This window comes from Nothoprocta perdicaria, unplaced genomic scaffold, assembly GCF_003342845.1.
Source record: "Nothoprocta perdicaria isolate Ctin4 unplaced genomic scaffold, notPer1 scaffold_45, whole genome shotgun sequence".
In the NCBI taxonomy this organism is placed as follows: Eukaryota; Metazoa; Chordata; class Aves; order Tinamiformes; family Tinamidae; genus Nothoprocta; species Nothoprocta perdicaria.
In genome coordinates, this window is record NW_020455699.1 from 3,760,600 (window position 1) to 3,778,671 (window position 18,072).

General features: G+C 44.0%; 1 protein-coding gene across 1 annotated transcript in view; it reads left to right on the plus strand.

Annotated features, from left to right (window-relative positions):
- The first annotated feature begins 669 nt into the window (after positions 1–669).
- Positions 670–18,072, plus strand: part of CDC42SE2 (CDC42 small effector 2) — a 30,675-nt gene continuing 13,272 nt past the window's right edge. Inside the window, exon 1 of the mRNA XM_026046592.1 lies at positions 670–1,025. Within this exon, the coding sequence (XP_025902377.1) occupies positions 972–1,025 (54 nt within the window). The 5' untranslated portion in view covers positions 670–971. The remainder of the gene's footprint in view (positions 1,026–18,072) is intronic.

The following is an 18,072-nucleotide window of genomic DNA, read 5'->3' on the forward strand; positions in this document are numbered from 1 at the left end:
AGTTTAACCAATAAGCTCCAGTTTAGTGAAAGGACGGTTGGAATCCAGAGCCTCAGTTGCTCCACATGAGGGATTTTAGAGGTTTGCAGAAAGTATTCAGCCTGGACACGTAGTTTATTTCAAACTCGGCCAAAGTAGCAAGGTGAAGAGAGGGAAGGAGAGGACTGTGTGCTGACAAACCTGCCCTTCACACGCGTTGTCAGAATATAGAGGAGGCTTTTTTGGTGTCTCCTCCCCCATCCACCCACTCCCAATTCAGAAAAAAAATTGGCTTTGTCAGCTGTGCTGCAGGGCTGTGGTTGGATGGCATTTAAACATTGCTCTGTGAATGGACTGGGTGATTTTTCCTCTGGGAAATCGATGGTTAGCATTCCTTAAGAAGCTCAAGGAGCGTGTGGTCAGCTGCCCCTTCTTAAAAAGACATTCCCAAATTTGGAATAGATAAAATGGATGGCTGGTAAAACATCAAACTGCAGTTATTGACACCAGTTCCTCTGTGCAGAGTGAGGACAGGAGCTGAGCTCCCTGTGGGCTTCTGGTGTGTGCTGTTTCCAGCACGAATGCAGAAGCAGGCGGGTGGCTTGCTTGCTGGTGTGTCCGCGCTGTAGCCGGAGATACCACCAAGAAATCATGGTGGTAGGCAGCAGCCTGCCCGTGTGAGGTGCCATAGCTGCTTTCTTGCTAATGTGATGTACCTCTCTGTTGAACTCAGGTTCACGTAACGCCCGGGGACCAGGGACGCACACGTAGCACTTGTGTGGTGCTGGGACCGACCTTCTGAAGGAAGACTCTCAAATACTGCTTTTTATCTTCATCCTGGGACTGACTTGTCTTTGGAGAAGAGCTCGACAGAGGAAAGAGATTTTTACTTCGGAGCCTTTATAAGTGAATTTATTTAAAGAACTTGCTGGAGACCCTTCTGCAGATTGAGTCCTGCTCTTCACCAGTGTTTGCACTTCAGACTGTAAACAATGAGCGAGTTCTGGTTGTGTTTCAACTGCTGTATTGCAGAACAGCCCCAGCCTGTAAGTATGAACATTGGCTCTGTTTTGTTGGTGCATAATTAACTGCATTGTTCACTTTTTCTGGTCATGTTTTAGCTCCTTAAATGAGCGCAGCTGAACTAAGCTCAGTGAGAATTGCGGAATTACCTACCATTTTGGCTTAGCTGGGACAGAAAAATGTCTGTTCTAGACTGATGTCATGCAAATATTTTCTTAATCTTAAATCTGTCCAATGTCTTTGAAAGAGCTTTTATATTTTTGAGTTGCAGAGAGGGAGAAAGGGGAGGGTGAGGAGGGACTGAAACTGTCACTCTAAAAGCCACCAAACAGCAGGTGGAAATCTGGAGTTCTAATGACTCTTGGTATTGTTTAAGGCCAGTCTTCATGTATGGGTGGGTAATGCTGACAAAATAAAATATTTTTTTCTGAGAAACAGAGGCTGTAACGGCACGCACCTTCCTTGYTCAATGGAATGAAGTTAGGATTTCAACCGAGGACATTTTGGTGACCTGGCATGAATTTTGAGAGAATGAAGGGATGCACAAATACCACAAATACTCCTTTTTTTCTAGGATTTGGAATGACTGTAGTGTGACTGAGCACATACTGAACAACTCGATAAAGGAACAGCTCAAAGCACTGAATGAAAGAAGGGTGCAAAAATACAGAAATGTTCTTGTGGTTCATACACCTGCRGAGTAGCTTAGAGGATGTTCTTAAGCTTGGTGCTGTCAAGAGAAAATCTTCAAGGGGAGTTAACTATGAGCTTGATTAACACCTGAGAAAAATGTTTGTATTGAGTGCAAGCTAAATCAAGCTAAGTGAATGATCAAAGAAAATGAATTTATCTCCATACATCCATGGCCAGATGGGCCATGCATCTCCCAAAAGCATGTGGAAAAGATCTCAGTGCCTTGTAAAGGATGCAACAGGATCTCAAAGTGACATTAGTGTTCTCAGATGATAATATTTCTGTTTAGGAGAGGTGTAGGATTGCAAAACCTAATGTCTAATAATTTAAGGAAGAAGACGGAAATCATAGTTGCGCAGAGCCGAACAGCAAGACTAATCTTTAATTGATAACAGAAATGTTAGAAATGTGACCATGAACGTTTAGAACAAATAAATGCAACTTTATCTCACCTCTACTACACGCAAGGAGAAGGATTTATCTCAGATAGCAACATGAGAAGTTGGAGACCTCTCCTGTGCAGCCTTAAGAATGTTATTTACAAAGTTTGGAAAGCATTATAGTTTTAAACTGAAAAGAAGATATGTGGGGTTTTTTTTGTTTGGTTTAGAGGTTTTTTGCATCTTAAAGACATAAAATGAAATATAGTGTCTTTTGTGTAATGCCACCCAAGATGTGTCTTGCTCCTTTTTATGATACATTTAAGCTGTTGCCCAGGAAATATGTGGTATGTTGATGTGGCATTTAATGATCTGTGGCTCGTGACTCCTGGAAATCATGGAGAATGCACTTCAAAGGCAGGGAGAGGGGGAATGACCCTTTTTCATATATTCCTGTTACTCTGGAGGTGTGGGTTTCCTTAGAAAGTTAAAACCATCCCTACTTTTGAGATACAGGTAGCGCTTTGTTAAGCACTGGCCTAATTCCTGAAATCTGCCATTCAAATGCTGTAGGAGGCTGCTCATTTCTGAAGTGCCAGAGCTCTTCAGGAGGCCTCTCACAAGGTCACTGTGGATACAGGTGTTTTGCTGTCCTCTCCAGCAGAGTTTTGCAGCTTGTTTTACTCGACGTGGCTTTCTGCGGCTCTTTGGCCATGCACTGCTGCATAAAGTAGAGTATTTAATCAGGTACATATACATATACATCTGAATGAGTCCAGGAGTATTTTTGCTCCAGGACATACGTAGCAATGCATATACCATTGGTGTAAGCGAAGGAATAAATCAGTGTAGTTGTAAGGAAGCGGTTGCCTTTGATTTCTTTAGGTGCTGTGGGATCATGTGTTCAGCGGATGAAACACACTGACTTTTAGTGCAATGTTACAGGTACTTACTGCCCTACTGAACCACAAGGTAAAGGGAGACTTGCACCCTTGCAAAAATGCTGCTTCCCCTGGTGTCCATTGCATTTGCCACCTGGATTTGTTGCTGAGGARGAGCTGTCTCCTGTCTGTTCCACATGTCATCCTGGCCCTGTCTGGTGCATCTTGGCTTTCTGCATGGCCCCACCGACAGCGTGGCAGCTCTCATGTGGAAGCCCAGCCCTTGGATGGAACAAGCTGCCTTTGTCAGAGCATAATAGGAACACCATAGCAACACTAGCAACCGGTCTTTCAAAATAAAGACCTTCAAAGCAGGATGCTGCTTACTCTGTTGCATGCTGAAAATGCTTCTTTGATGCAGAAACTTGGCCTTTTCTGAAGTATTGATCTTTTTCCTTATAACCTTTTCGCATGCTGATATCTAGGACACCGTGAATACCATGGACCAACTTTAACATGGGCGGGGGGAGTTATTTTTTGCTTGCTTTTTTTTTCAGTTCAGTGGAGGGCAGAGACAAACCTTGAAGGAACTGTGTGTGAATGTCTGGTTATTTATAGCATCCATTAAATGATGGGTTTTCAGTCTCTCGCTCAGTCCCAGARGCAGGAACAGTCTGTTGCTTCCTTCTGGAAAAAATCCAGCACTATTGTGTTAGTGGTCTTCAATATGCATCTTCATCTTATGCAGCTATAGTGCACTTAAAATGGAAAAAAAAAATATGCACAGAGGCCTTTCAATGAATTTGGTAGAAAACTGTTATTCATACTGTATGCTAAGATGTTTTTTAGCCATTTCCGATACTCTAAAGGCCTTCCAGGACTGTGTATTTATTCTTTTCAGTGAGTTTTCATGAGTTTGACCCTGAGGTGCTCCTGCAGAAGACAAAAATGTGCATTCAAAGCTTTTTAAGTAATGTGTGTTTATTGCCATCAAGTTTATCTGCTCTCACCAGCACTGTGGCTCTGACAGCATACCCCAGAGCAGTAAGCAGCAATGTTGTGGTTATTTGTTAGTGCACTTTAGAAGGTTCCTTAATTAAAAGGACAGACTTTAAGGTATCATGTTCCTTACTGAGATGTGTTACTTGCACCCATAGTCTCTCTTTGCCCTTTATTGGGGCCAGGTGGGTGGTGCACTGTGCTGCTGTGAAATGAAGCACAGGCTGCTTAGAAAGCAGTTTCACTTACTGTTCCCAAGGCTGTAAAAATCGTAATAAGATCATGGAAGGGGCATGTCTGAACACAGAGCTTTCATATTTTATGAAACAGGATGATAACTAGAGACTCTTGAGTGTGCAAGGAAGCAAAACTGAAGAGCTGTAAAGCTGAAGGAAGCACGTTCTTGATAGCTGGGTTAGGTCTCACTGCTTAATGGCCTGGGAAATTTTACTGTATTAGGACACTGGAAGGATGCAAACATCAGGCAACAAAGGTATTATCGTATCTACTTCTGTTTTTTTCCAGAAYGAAGGCTTAAGACAACTGGTTGGTTTAGTCTTTTGTTTTCATGACGCTTTGAGGGTGTTATTAATCTCTTAAGGAACAGCTATGGGAAAGTTTTTCTTAGTTCTTTAAACAGCCTGGTCTTAATTTCCTTTCAGAACCAAACCTTTTTTTTGCTGTTGTTTGCTTTGCTTTGCGAAGAGTAGTGCTTTCCAGGATTGCACCACGTTTCTTGCAGAGATCAATGGGAAGCTCTGCTCCCGGGAGCTGATCTTGCGCTTCCGAGTGACGAGATGAACATTTGCTCCCGTCCTCCAGCCTGCTTCCCGTGGGCTGGAGCCTTCATCCGCTGCCCAGTGTCAGCAAGTTCTGCCAAATCCCCCTACCAGATGCCCTCCTTCATAGCTGCAGTTTGAGCTGTGCTTCTCCCGCAGCTTTGTGTAGAAGAACATGCCTTGGGTTGCTTTCCAAGACAGAATTTGGAGGAGTCTGTTATTTTACTTCTTTTTTTTGTGTCTTTGTCCTGTCCATTTTTAACTTGCAAAGTTAATTCTTGGTCTGGGAAGTTTTGGTCACAATCTGGAGCACTCCCACCTGTGTTTGGGCCACTGCCCAGTGCAGTTGAACTCTGTTTTTCTTTGATCTTGTAGTAAAATGACTAGCCTGTGATAAAAGGGTAACCTAGAGTCTCCTTCTCACTCTGAGCTTCCTTCTCCAGTTACTTAGATTCTTTTCTGTCCCTTGTGTCCTTTCTGAAGCTTTTCATTTTGCATTTGGTCAAAGGGCTTTTATGATTTTGCTGTTCCACTGATTAGAAAGTGAAGTTTTATCCTTTTCAACATATRAAATAGATATGAAAGATCTGAATTTAAAGTTGGGAAGCTCATACTTAAGAAAACAAAATCGAAACTGTTAGAGGAGCAATTTATTTACACTTTAAGCCAATCTCATATCTCAATCTCTGGGCAAGGTTTTTGCTGGCAATGARGTTTTTGCTACTGAAGAACTGCTGGGCCAGGTTCGGTACTGAGTGAGTACCGAACTCAGTTCTGAACTGAACTGAAGGTTCTCACGAGGAACAACCAAGATATTCAAACTCTCTTATTCATAGAATTTGATAGATCTACCATATACAATAAGACTATTGTAGACTTTAAAGGTAGAAGGTGACAATTCTACAGAACTCCCAGATGTTGTGGTATTGAATTACATTGTTGAGTTGAAAGTCTTGGATGTTTCAAATCCTCCCCTTTTTGTCCCATTTTTATTTTCTTTCCCGTTGTTCAGTGTTATTTCTGTAGAAGTGCCCATAGGGAACGTCTTATTAAAAGCAGCAGAATTATATAAACAGCTTATATTTTTCAGTCATGACCTGTATGTTCCACTTTCTAGGCCCAATAGGACTGCTTTAGGTTTTTAATTTAGGCCCTGTCTATTTTGAAATATTTGATGTAATGTCCAGGGAATAGTACTTAGTACCAAAAGGGTAGAATTCTCTATTTATTCATTGAATAGTTATGAATACCTGAATTTATTTGTTAGAAATTCTTGAAGGTAGCTGTTTTTATGCTAATAATATATTTAGTAATTACCAGCTGGTGGGAATATCACTTTTTTTTTGGAGGAAAAACAAGAATAATAACAGCTTTCTGTTGAGGAAGGTATGTCTTGTTATTTTTGGTATATGGAAAGCATACCATATTATATACAGGCTACAGAGAGCACAAATTTTCTACTTGAACATGAGAAGGTTCCCTAAGTTAGTGTTACAGTCATTGAATAGTTTATTTTAAATCTTTACTCAAAACTTTTTAGCAAGAGGGCATCTTCAAAAGCAAAACCCAGGCCGAGTCACCAATAAAAGAAGATGCCACCAGAAACAGTTGATTTCTGCCCGGGAAAAGTGGATAGTTTTGCAGTCAGCCGTGGTGGTTGTGCTGTCCATTCCACCATTTCCACCATCCCTGGGCTCATGTCCTTCGTGCTGTTCCCTAACCTGCCGTGACTCCTGCCCACATGTCAGACATGTGTGATGCCAGAGCTCCCGTTCATTGTAACACAGCTCTTCCTCGCAGGCTCTCAGAGACCTGGAATTCCTAAGGTGCTTCCTAAGCCGGGGACTTCAGTAGGTGAACGCTTGAAATAGGTGATTTTCCTGCCTTTCACTTTCGAGGTGGCTTGGCTGCTCGCCCGAAGGCACCAACTAACCTCTGTATTTCGGGATTTATATCCCAGCCCTGAGTGCGGAGAGCAGCAGAGGGTGGTTTGTGCAGAAACACCGTGGCTCTGAACGCGCTGCCGTGCCGAGCGAGCGCGGGAGCAGCGCTTCTCCCAACCCCTCAGTAGACAACCCCCTGAGGGTTGTCCCCTCAGTAGGGCTGTTGCTCCGTGCAGCTGCGGAGAGCTGCTGCCCTCCCCTTGTCTGTTCTCCCCCAGGTCAGTGTGTGACACCGAGTGATCTGTGRCCGTGTCCTGTTCAGAGTGACCGGCCGTCGGAAGGGAGAGGCGCACGTGGAATTCTTCAAATAGTTTTAAGCTACTTCAGCTTTATTTTCCTCTCCTCTGCATTGTAAATTCAGCTCATAAGCCTCAGAAAATAATGTGGTTTTATAACAAGCTGACTTTGGCAGGTGCAAGGTCTTCCTGGTTATTTTTCTCTTGCTTCTGATGGGGTTATTTTTTTTCAGTGTGATCTAAACCTTCCCTTATGTTCTGCTTGACCGATGGCTTAAGGTGGCTGTCAATTGATATTTAAACCAAAAGGAGACACTTCAGTTTTCTGAAAAATAGTGTCATAAAGGACTGGTTACTTCCCAGTTTGTATGTTCCCTAGTGAGAATATTTTAACTTCGCCTCCTCCCTTTGACAGGGCTCGGTTAGTGTTTTGACTCTAGGTTGTTCCAAGTTGATAGACGATTACTGGGGGATGATTTGGGGCAGGATAGGGATTTATCCCCTGACTTTGCTGAGCAAAGACGATGGGCACTTCTGCTCTAAATGCAGCGTTTGTGGCAGCCTCCTCCCTTGTTTGGGACRGTCAGTGGTTGTTACTCCTGTTTCAGCATCAATCTGGAGGAGTGAAGAATGAAGATATGCGTGTTTGCTGAATGTCCTGGGCTTCAGACCCTCCRGTCTTCAGCAAGCAGAGGTCAGAAAGATTGGGGGCAAATAGGCTGATAGGGGTAGGGAAGAAAGAATTGGACAAAAAATAGGATACARTGGAGGAACAGAATTGTATATGATTGGTGAACAGATGCCAGTTAAGTGATTGCCCTGGGTGAAAGACCTTTAGATAAGATTTCACTTCAGAGTTTCAAAAAGACAGTTACCTAAWTGTAATTATTAATMATTACTTCATCGTGTATATTTGCATAAAACTTGCTTTTTAGGATGCTTTAGCAACTGGGAACTGAGGAACCAATGCTATGAGGAATTAAATTCTCTGAGGAAAGCACCCTTGGCTGTGTTCAACAGGGAACTAAAGTTGTCTGTTGAGGGAGTGAATGATTTATGGAAGTAAATTACTTTTTATGATTCATAAAGTTCCTCCGAACACAGAGAGCTTCCAAGCCAAACCCATTCCAAGYAGAGTTCTTAAAAAGCCATAATAAAATTAGTACGGGACTTTGTTGTCTTACCATTTGCTTAGAATAAATGGTGTTTTAAGTATAGCTTGCTGTACTCCCAGCTGTCTTGAGATGTTTAATTCCGGGGCACTAGTCTCGTGGTTAGGCCAGCGTGAAAATAGATCCCTCTGGGCACATGCTCCGTGCGGATTTGCCGGGATGTGCGCGCGCGCAGAAGGGATGCGGTGCCCGTGCACTGGGAGCAGGGCAGCACCGCAGGAGGCGAGCGGGCACAYTGAAACCTGCCAACGTGCTTTTTATTTTTTTTAAAAAGAAAGATAATACAGCTCTATAAAACACTGTGCTGTCAATGGCAGGCGGCTCCCAGCAGTGATTGTGAGGAAGAAAACGTGTTCAAAGTTGCTATGATTAACGTAATGTGGATAAAGCTGATTGTTGGAGGGCTGGAGCATCCGCAGTCCATAAAAATGGGCTTTTCTATGGCCCTAGCCCTAAAGAAATGAAACTTACAGGCATGTCTCTCTTTTCAGCAAGATTGGAAACAGAGAGCTTCAGGTTTCCTACATGGCAAAAGTAGTTGAGGAAGTGGCGTCTGCTCATTTTAATTCATGCACACCCCCGATAAAACAGGCATCAAACTGACCGGGGTGTGAAGATGGCTACAGCAGCAGACCCAGCAGTCTGTAAGCCTTAATTTTTCTGACCTGTGAAGGATTTGTCTCAAGTAGCGGGTTGCTCTTTGTCATTTTTCTATGTATATTCATGGAAGGAAGGCCCTGCTGAATTTTGGCATCTAGTAATTGAGTCTAATCAGCTTTTTTCTGTCTAAAACGGAGCAGCATGTCTATTTKAGAAAGGCCTGTCTTCTCAGGTGGGTGTCGCGTGTGTGAGGTTGCTGCCTTGCAACATGTGCCGTGGTGTTTTCYGAACCCGAGGGCATCCCGCTTCTCCTTTGAAGGCAGAAAGGTTGGTCTCATGGTTGGCTGTCCAGATCAGTGCTTCATTTCACCAAAATACTGCACTGCAGTCAGTGTTTCTGTCGCTCTCTCCCTCTGAACTTGACACCGGCATAAATAATGATTTCCTTTTAGTCTGTTTGATGTAAGACCTTCTGTTCACACTATTCAAACCATCTTATTTTTTTGTAATAGGAAAAATGATCAGGCACTTAACGATACTGTGAGTTTAATAACAAGTTCTGTTTCATATTCAGTCAGTCTATATTGTAGCTTGATGGGGAAGAAGGAAAAAATATGAAGAGAATGAGAGGATTTTGTTTAGTTTAGGTGTCCTCTTGTTTTTTTTCCTGTAATAAGACAATATTTGTCCTTKGAAGCTTTCTCTGAAATACGACTCTGAAACCTGTTTAACCATGTAGTCATTTGTTGCTCAATAAAATGTACATCAAAGCACTGCACTTTACAAGCAACAGCCTTTTAAAGCGAGGAGAACCTGCAGTTGCCAGCGTGCAAAGTCAGCCCTGGTTCCGGGAGCCCTTTTCCCACACCGGCACCGCCACCCTTCTGCAAGTAATCTCTTTGCTTCAGCTCACTGGAATGCAGTAAATAACACGGTCATGCCCGGGAAGGAGCACATTCCATGGGCCCCGGGCTGCCTTGGCTCTGCAGGCGCCGTGGGCTGGAGGCCACCGACAGCCTGTGCCCTGGGACCGCCGGAGCAGCACATGGAGCGGAGCTGCCGCCTGGGCGCAGCTGGATAACAGCGTCCGCAGGTACYGACAGCCGTATCCACCCCTCCAGGTGCCTCCGGATGCGTTTCCTTGTTTCACTTAGACAAAGGCCTCCTGTAGTTTTGCCTTCTCCAATGGCGTGCGCAGGAGCGGTCTGAAAATCTTGGGGACATGGAACAGGGAAAGGCACCAAGGTGGAAGGCTTATTTGAGGGTGGGCTTCCCAAAACTCTTTACCACTGTATCTTCAAAGAAGGAAAGTTTGGAGTCTAAAGAAGGAGCATGTGGAGTCTAAAGAAGGAACAGTTTGGAGTGTAACGAGTACCCCTTTCCCCCTTTTGACCTTTCTAGTTTTGCAGCTGGAAAACAAAACCCCTTTGTACTGCCCTTAGAGAGGAAATAAAAGTGCTTGCCCATTTGCACATTCAAAAACTTATTTGATTCACATTTTAAAACATAGTTGATTCATAAAACGTGCATTGTCTTGAACATTCAAATAAACTTAAAGCTACAGTTAACACTTAAAAGCTTAAGGAATGGATGTTTAAAATAGACTCAAATGATGTCATGGAGAGACCTAGGGTCACTTCTGAAGTTGTAATGTTTCTATTTTTACGTAAAAGCAGCTGGAGCATGAACCAAGCGTACATTGTTTGTATAAAAATAAGCTTTTTAAGCTTCTGAAAAGCTGTATCAACTTCCTTCTTTTCAGGAGAGGTTTTAACACAGCTCCTGCAAATGGTTTAAGACAAAGGAAGGTGAGGGAATTGCCAGGAGCTTAAAGCGGCCAGATTCTTTARTATCACTATCTATTATCTTCTATTTATACAGCCTTTGGGGCCTTTTGTGGGGATATCCCGTGAATCAGCAGTTCTGTGCAGGAGCAAGACCTGCTGCGTGTGAGGGGGCATTCGAGGATGGCTGTCAAATGGCAGAAACTTTGCGGCTGCTTTTACAGGAAGAGAGCAAAGCTGAAGAACAGGAAAGAGTAAGAAGCAGAAGCAAGGAAGGTTTCTGGGATGTGTGCTGTGAGGGCATCTATACCAGCTACCCCAAAGGATTCTTCTTTCCTTTCTTCTGGGGTGGTGTTCAGGCAGATGGTGAAGAGGAATGTATGGAGTGAACACCAGAGAGATGGTAGGAAAGCAGCAGGGCACAGGCTGCTGATCCGCAAAACTGCCTCTAAGGTACCATTTCCAAGCAYCTGGAGGAAATGCCAAGGAGATTCTAAGGGGCTGTCTGTATGGCAATGGTAAAATGACAGCCAGGATGCACAGCTTGGATTATGCCTGTTAAAAACGAGACATTTCACTTAAATTGATTGTTCTTTGTCATARATTGTGTTGATATGTTACATAGTTGTCTTTTGGCATAAAATAATGAAGCTGTCGCAGGAAGCGCGTAGCCCTCAGCGGCTGTGGGGGCAGCAGCAGGGGAGGCTGCGGGCAGCCTGAGCCCTCGGGTCGGGGCCCTTGCATCCCCGTGACGCTCTCGTGCAGGCGGTGCCGGGCTGTGCACGTGGAGGCCGAATGTGGAGACCGTGTGGGAGCCGTGGGAAGGACAAAGCTCACGGCAAACTTAATCTTGGACATGCACCTCCTTTCAGAGTGGTGTAGCCTGGCACTGTGCCACAAGGATCCCCCAAAAACTGGTTCTKGCAGAGTTTGGACAGTGTCTTTTTGGTGAGGCTTCTCTTTAAAACCAGCTTGTTTTATTGGCATGGCTGYAGGACCATGGGACCAGGTAGGGACCAGGTAGGGACTCTGTGTTGGAAAAAAAGGTACATGATGTTTGGGCTTTGAAACTCTGCTTTTTMTAGTGTTTTCAGGCGGGATGTAGGGTTTTGGTTTTTTTTTTCTTTTCCCAAGATAGGTACCGTAGTTGTTTTCCTACCAGCAATTATGATTCAGTTCTGTGTCCACAGCTCTAGTCAATGGAAAAATGGAGTTGTGTGTTTAGTTGTGTGTTTATCTTTTTAGGTGTCAAATGTCTTCATTTTCTGATGAGTCAAAGAAACAGACATACTATAAATAATCCTAATTTTAGGGTTAGGCACCTATCTTGCAAGTTCTCACACTGGGGCTCTTCAGAAAACTGCTGTGTTTTGTGTATTGCTCTTTCTCCTCCTTGTCCTGAGTGCCTCCTCCTTCTGCAGGGACGCTGAATTTGCAGCAGTGGCTGCCCTTGGCTGTGTCTTGTTCATGCCAAAAGCCAACCGTGTTCGTGGAACTGGGAAGCAGTTGCCCTGAAGTTGCCGGTGATGCAAGAAACTGGAGCGGGACACTCTGCTCTTTTTTCTGTGTGTGTGGTTTTTTTTTTTAAAAAAAAGCTCCTAAACTAGTTTTCTCATGGCAAGGTCACTAAATCTGAGATATTAGAAAAGCCATTTATAATCTTACAGGTTTTTTAAATGGGTCCAACTTCAGAAATGTCTGTATTAGTTGGCGAAAACACTACCAAAAAGTGAGCAAACAGGAGACACACAACAGCAGAAATTCTAACATTACATTGATATGTTTAGTATAGATTAAATGTAACCACCACATTTGTAACTTGTTAAAGCTTCTTACCAAACCAGTGAGAAACATGAACCTTGTGGAACAGAGGATGAAATCAGCTCATTTGCTGACTGGATTCACCCGATAATCGTGGTTTTCTTCCCAGTGATGCCCAAGTTTTGCTGAGGAGCTGAGGCTGTCACTGTTGAAACTGAATCCATCTCTGCTGCCGGCACAGGGAGGAATTCATTCCTACCCCACAGCCTCGTTACTTGCCTCCTGTGTTGGAAAAAGCATTGCTCTGTAGTAACTTGACAACTGCTGCCATCTCTTGTATGGAATCACGACCAGCTTAGTTATTTCTTTGGATGGTCAGAATCTCCTTTATTAATTCCAAGTTAAATTTCAAGTTAGATGTAAAAAGAAAGACAAAGGAAGTACAGAAAGCAAGTCTAGCTTGAGGATGTGTCTTCCCAGATAGGCTGTGTTTGCTCTAAAGATGATGAAACGTTCATATTYATGTAGACCAGTGCTGCAGTACCCCAACACGATTGCTTAAGCCACTTCTCCTGGTAATCAGTSAGCCTGCTGCATTTCTGTGCTTTTGTTGGGTTAATCAATGCAAGCGCTGTCTTTTCCCTATTTTCTGTGTGTTTGCTTGGAGCTGTGGCTCCTCTGTGATTCAGTTCCACGTGGGAGCAGATGCTGCTGCTGAGAGTGGCACCGCAGCCGGTGCCATGGGCAGGGGCTGGCTCCTGTGCCCTGCAGAGGACAGGGCATTGCCTCCTCCTCGGGGAAATGGAGCTGGAAGGGCTTTATGAGCACCACAAGCAGCCAAGAATGCCTCCAAAAAACATTTTTTTCCTCTTGATGGCAAATTCAGYGTAACAAATGTGCCTGAGATGTTGTGTGTCTTCTTACTGCAGGTTGTAGAGGAGCAGGCAGCTTTTCAGCAAGGCTGTATTCAGAGGTATGAGCTTTTACCAGGTAAGTCAGGAATGCAGTCTGTATTAGGAATATAAGTACTTACCAAGTAAGTTAGGAATATGGGACAGTCTGTCTTGAGAATATTTAAATGCTTGGTGGTTGTTTACACTCAAGACCTTTAGGACTGTGGCAGGTCTTAGCTAGACTGTGCGAAAGTGCCTGTCCGTGCTTGAAATCAGCGTTTCCCATTTGATGTGAGGTCGGATAAGGCASTAAGGATTTTTTCATTTTGCCAGAGGATAGGACTGGAAGTCCGTGATAGGATTCCTTGACTAAACATGCCTCAGCACAAGGGCTTCCCTTCTTGCACTTCTTTCAGGCTTATAAATTTGCAGCATCATGCAGTTCTGCTCTCCCTTTGCTCCTTTCTTTTCCTGGAGATTTGGTAATTTGCTCCCTGAACAAATTCTCTCTCTTTTTTTTTTTTTGAGATCTCCTATGCTTTTGGTGATACCTGTGAGCACAGGTCTTTGTGTAGCAGCTCACATTGAAGGGAAATTGGAACAAGCACCAGTGATTTCTGTTCCTGGGAGTGTTTTTGGGAGAAATAAACTCTTTATATAATTATGCTAGTGGCCAATGATGTTATGAGCATGTCATAAAAAGAGTAGACCACTGTTCTAAATCTGCATCGTGCTGTGGTATAAGCACCTCTTAAGGGTTGCTGTTATCCTCCAGAAGATCCTCCAGCAGTTGGCGTCCTCCAGAAGAGGATTCTGGACATAGTGTGGCCTGTGCAGAGGTGATGGTGACCTGGTGCTGGTGAAAAAAAGCTCGCAAAGAAATACCAGTGGGAATATTTCCAGTGGGAATATTTCCAGGAAGGTCAGCAGTCATGCTTGTGTCTCATGGTGYTGACACACATGAGTTATTTCCTTTTCCAAGAGGATTTCTACGGAAAAAAAAAATCACTTAGAAAAAATCTGTGTTGATGTTGAATTTCTGTGTGCAAGCCCTGGGCAACTGAAAGTCCAGTACACCATTAGAAAAACAGGTGAATGTTTAGGTGTTTTTGAATTGTCATGAGCAATTAAGCTGGTGTTATTTCAGCGATGTGCTTGTGGGCCTGGAAGATGACAAGCACGAAAGGTTTTACGCTGATGGGCGAGTCTGTGGATGTTGACTCCTCGGGATGTTGTTATTAAGTAAGTGCTGTGGCTTTGTTTTTGCCTGCAGCACAAGCACTGGAACTTCCACCCTTGGATTTCGCCAGGGACAAATTCCAGTGCTGTAGCTCCAGAGGATGCGTCTTCTCCCAGCTAGGGAATCCACGAGTGCCCTTACTTGTTGGCGTAGTCAAGGGTGAATCTCCATGTGCAGCACTAAGTAGCTGCTGGTGACAGGATATCTGAGTGGTTTAGGGCTGTTACCCTCAGAGGCAGATGTCTTAATGAGCTGCTCCAGAGGAAGTGCTGGAATTACTAATGGATTAGGTTTGTATTAGGAGWATGGCTGAGAATACTGTGTCGGGCAGTGGCTATTACTGGTATCCTGTTTGGAAGCAATTTTGCACTTGATTTCTGCTTGCGCCCCCCTTGTCTGTAATGGGGTTTGGTATGAGGAGGTGTTTCTGTTTTAGATTGTATTATACRGAGCAGGGTGTGCATACGTACACGTATGTGATTACAGAAGGCTAATCTACATCTAATGGAAGCAAACATCCTGTGTACACACGTCTAGATAGCAAACCTGTTTCAGCCATCCAGTTAGCTCTAGGAAGCCCCATTACTGGGTTTGCAAGCATAATATATAACTTAACAAAAGAACTTCAATGTGCAGCATATTTAAGGACACTTGAAGCTTTTGTTTGTGTTTTAGCCGAGGGGGCGACACTCGTTTGGTTGGATATGAGGCGTTTCGTGCTGTAAGACTTGACACGTTTCCTCTGGAGAGCTGTGACTCCCATGGTGCCAATTGACCTCTGAGATATTTCCTGTGTTCCTCTCAGAAAAGGCCAGTGAGTAAAAAGAGAGTGAACCCAACACGATGCAGTTCTCAGCGTGTCGCTGTCAGGACTTTGGGAATTACTTGTTTTGGAGGGAGTACTGAATACTTGCAGAAAGCTTGCAGGAAGCTTGTGTTGGGATATCTCTGCGTTATTTGTTTACTCTGTCTTTTTTTTTTCTTTTATTATTTTGACTTTGAGCACCGCATCCATGTCCTTGCAGCGTCAGTGCTAACCCACTCCATATCCTTCGTGTTTGCCACCATCCCATATCAGACACTCGGAGGATGGAAGAGTCCTGGATGCCATCTAGGGAAATGCCCCTACCAAGGCAGGGCCGGTAGTACCAGGTTGTTCCAGATCACATTCCATAGGTGGTTATCTCCATCCAGGAGGTTATTTCCAAGCCTAGAGGCTCGACAGTTTCTCTGAGCTGCTGTTACAGGGTCTGACAACCTTCGTAATGATTTTTTTTAGGTTGATCTGTATTTTCTGTGCTGCAGTTTGAGGCTGTTCTACCCTGTTCTCTGATCCTAACATCTCCACGAAGAGTCCTGTCCTCTTTCCCTCCAAGAGCTCAAACACCCCACCGAGACCATGAGCAGATGTGTCCTTTTCCACCAAGCTGCACAAACCCAGAGCGCCCAGCCTCCCCAGGCGTTTCAGGTGCTCCAGAGCTGTTGTCTCTCACTGGTGTCCCAGCTGTGGATTCACTCTGAAGGTGAATCCTTGCAACCACAAGGGCAGCCCGAGCTGCAGTGCAGGTTCTCCCAAGCAATAGCTTCAGCATTGGATGCTACTCAGCACCTGTGTAGAAGGATGACACCTTGAATGCAAACTGTGACTGCTGTTGAGTGATCACAGCCTGGTCTCACAGGCTTCCTGCTGTGGATGGCAGGGAAGCAGTGGTTGCGTGGAAGTGGTTACATGGAAGCAGGATGGTTACAATAGCAAAAAAACCCAAAATCCTTTTTTTACAGAAAGAACACCACGATGTGTGGTGTTCTTTTTAGCTGTATTAAATGGGCTAAAAAAAAAAAGTAATGAGCTGTTGCTGTTGGAAAGAAAATTGAGTTAGTGACAGAAATGTGTATTTGCCAAATCAAGTTACAAATGTTGTCTTAAAATTGTACCAGTGCACATCTTGAAAATGATGGTAGTTATGAGCTTTACCGAGAGATTGAGTCTCATTTATTGCATATCTTAGAGCTGGTTTAAGCCTCAAGGATTGAACGAGTTCATTTAATGTGTGAGCTAAGCCCATTTCTTAAAAGACCTATTGTCTCTAAGTCATTTGACCTCATCTGGCAAACTTTCCTGTTTATTTAGAAAACATAGGCTACAATTGCCAGTTTTGTCATGTGATGACTAACACCATCGTAATATAATGGAATATTGTGTAAACAGATCAAAAAGCACACACTTGAGAAGACCAGAGGAGATGGGGATGTGCTGAATTTGCAAAAAACAAAGGGGCTCTTGGACGTAACTGCCATACACAACACAACACGGGTTCTTCATTTACAAAACAGATTAATTTGCTGAAAAGTTGCACTTGAAATTTGTCCAAAAGATCCTATAAAATAGGCTGTTTCGCCTTTTTAWGTTTTTATTTCTCCGGCTCATGTCTCTGTAAAAGATACAAACAGAGCTGCTAATTCCTTTCCCTATGACTTCAGCAGGCAATCAAAATGTGCTTGTTCCTTTTTCCTGTCACTTGTCAGTAAATGCAAAATGRTGTTGCCTAAAGGCTAAATCCAGTGTGTGTTTGATACTCCATTTATTGGATTCTGGGAGTAATTTGTAAATCATTTTAAACTCTTTTCAGCCCATGGTCTCAGTTTCCTAACTTTTCTCAAGCTAGACCATTCTGCCCTTGGATCTGCACAAAACTCAGTGATAGCCGGATGTGCTGCTGGCCTGCTGGTTTTGATTGCAAAAGAACCAGCATGAAAACCCATTCTGTTTTCCTCCTGCTTCAATTGCTGTGATACTATGTTTAGTGAGATCTGCAGCAAAGGACTCCTTTCAGACAAGACTTTAAGGCAGTCTTCTAGAAAATGACATTTTAAGTGACTTGGAAAAGTGGCTTTTTGCTGTTTTGCAATCCRTGGGGATCATGGAGCTGGCCTGAACGTCACTGTATCGGGCTTCAGCTCCCACCCCCTTTACTGTTTGGAATAAGCTTATCACCAGAATAATGGTGATTTGGGGGAATGGGTAGCATTTTGTCCTGTATTATCTTAATTGTGCTTCTTTATGTGTTCCTTGTGTGTGGTAGGCCTCCTGTCCAAATATATTGAAGATTCGGAYGTTAAAATGCTAGTTCTTCTTCACTGCGGTACTGGGGAGAAAGCAAACCCCAGCAATTCAGTGTAGCCTTCACCACCCTTTCTGTAGGAATAGTTTGTGGTTGAAAAATTAAGTTATCTATTAAAATGCTGAATATATGCTACTGCCTGGTTGTTGGAAATGTAACATTACATTGGGTAGTGTCTCTTTAATATTTATCTATATTTCTAAAATGTGTGTGTGTATGTTTCAGGTGTATAAATAAAAACACAGATTTGTAGGATCCCTTTTTAGGAAGGCTGCACGGAGCGATGCATCCTGAAGGTAGGATGCCCGAGAGACAAGCCCGGGGCCGCGGTGTCTCCGTGGGTTCYTCTCTGTGGGGTTTGGTGGGAGGTGGCGGGAGCGGTGGGGCAGCAGCCGGTGCACGTCGCTGGGCCCGTGACAGAGCTGCAGCTGAGCACGGCGCTGCACTGTGTTGCACTGCACAGCGCTGTGCTGCAGGACGGGCTGCACTGCACTGCACTGCGACAGAGCTGCAGCTGAGCACGGCGCTGCACTGTGTTGCACTGCACAGCGCTGTGCTGCAGGACGGGCTGCACTGCACTGCACTGC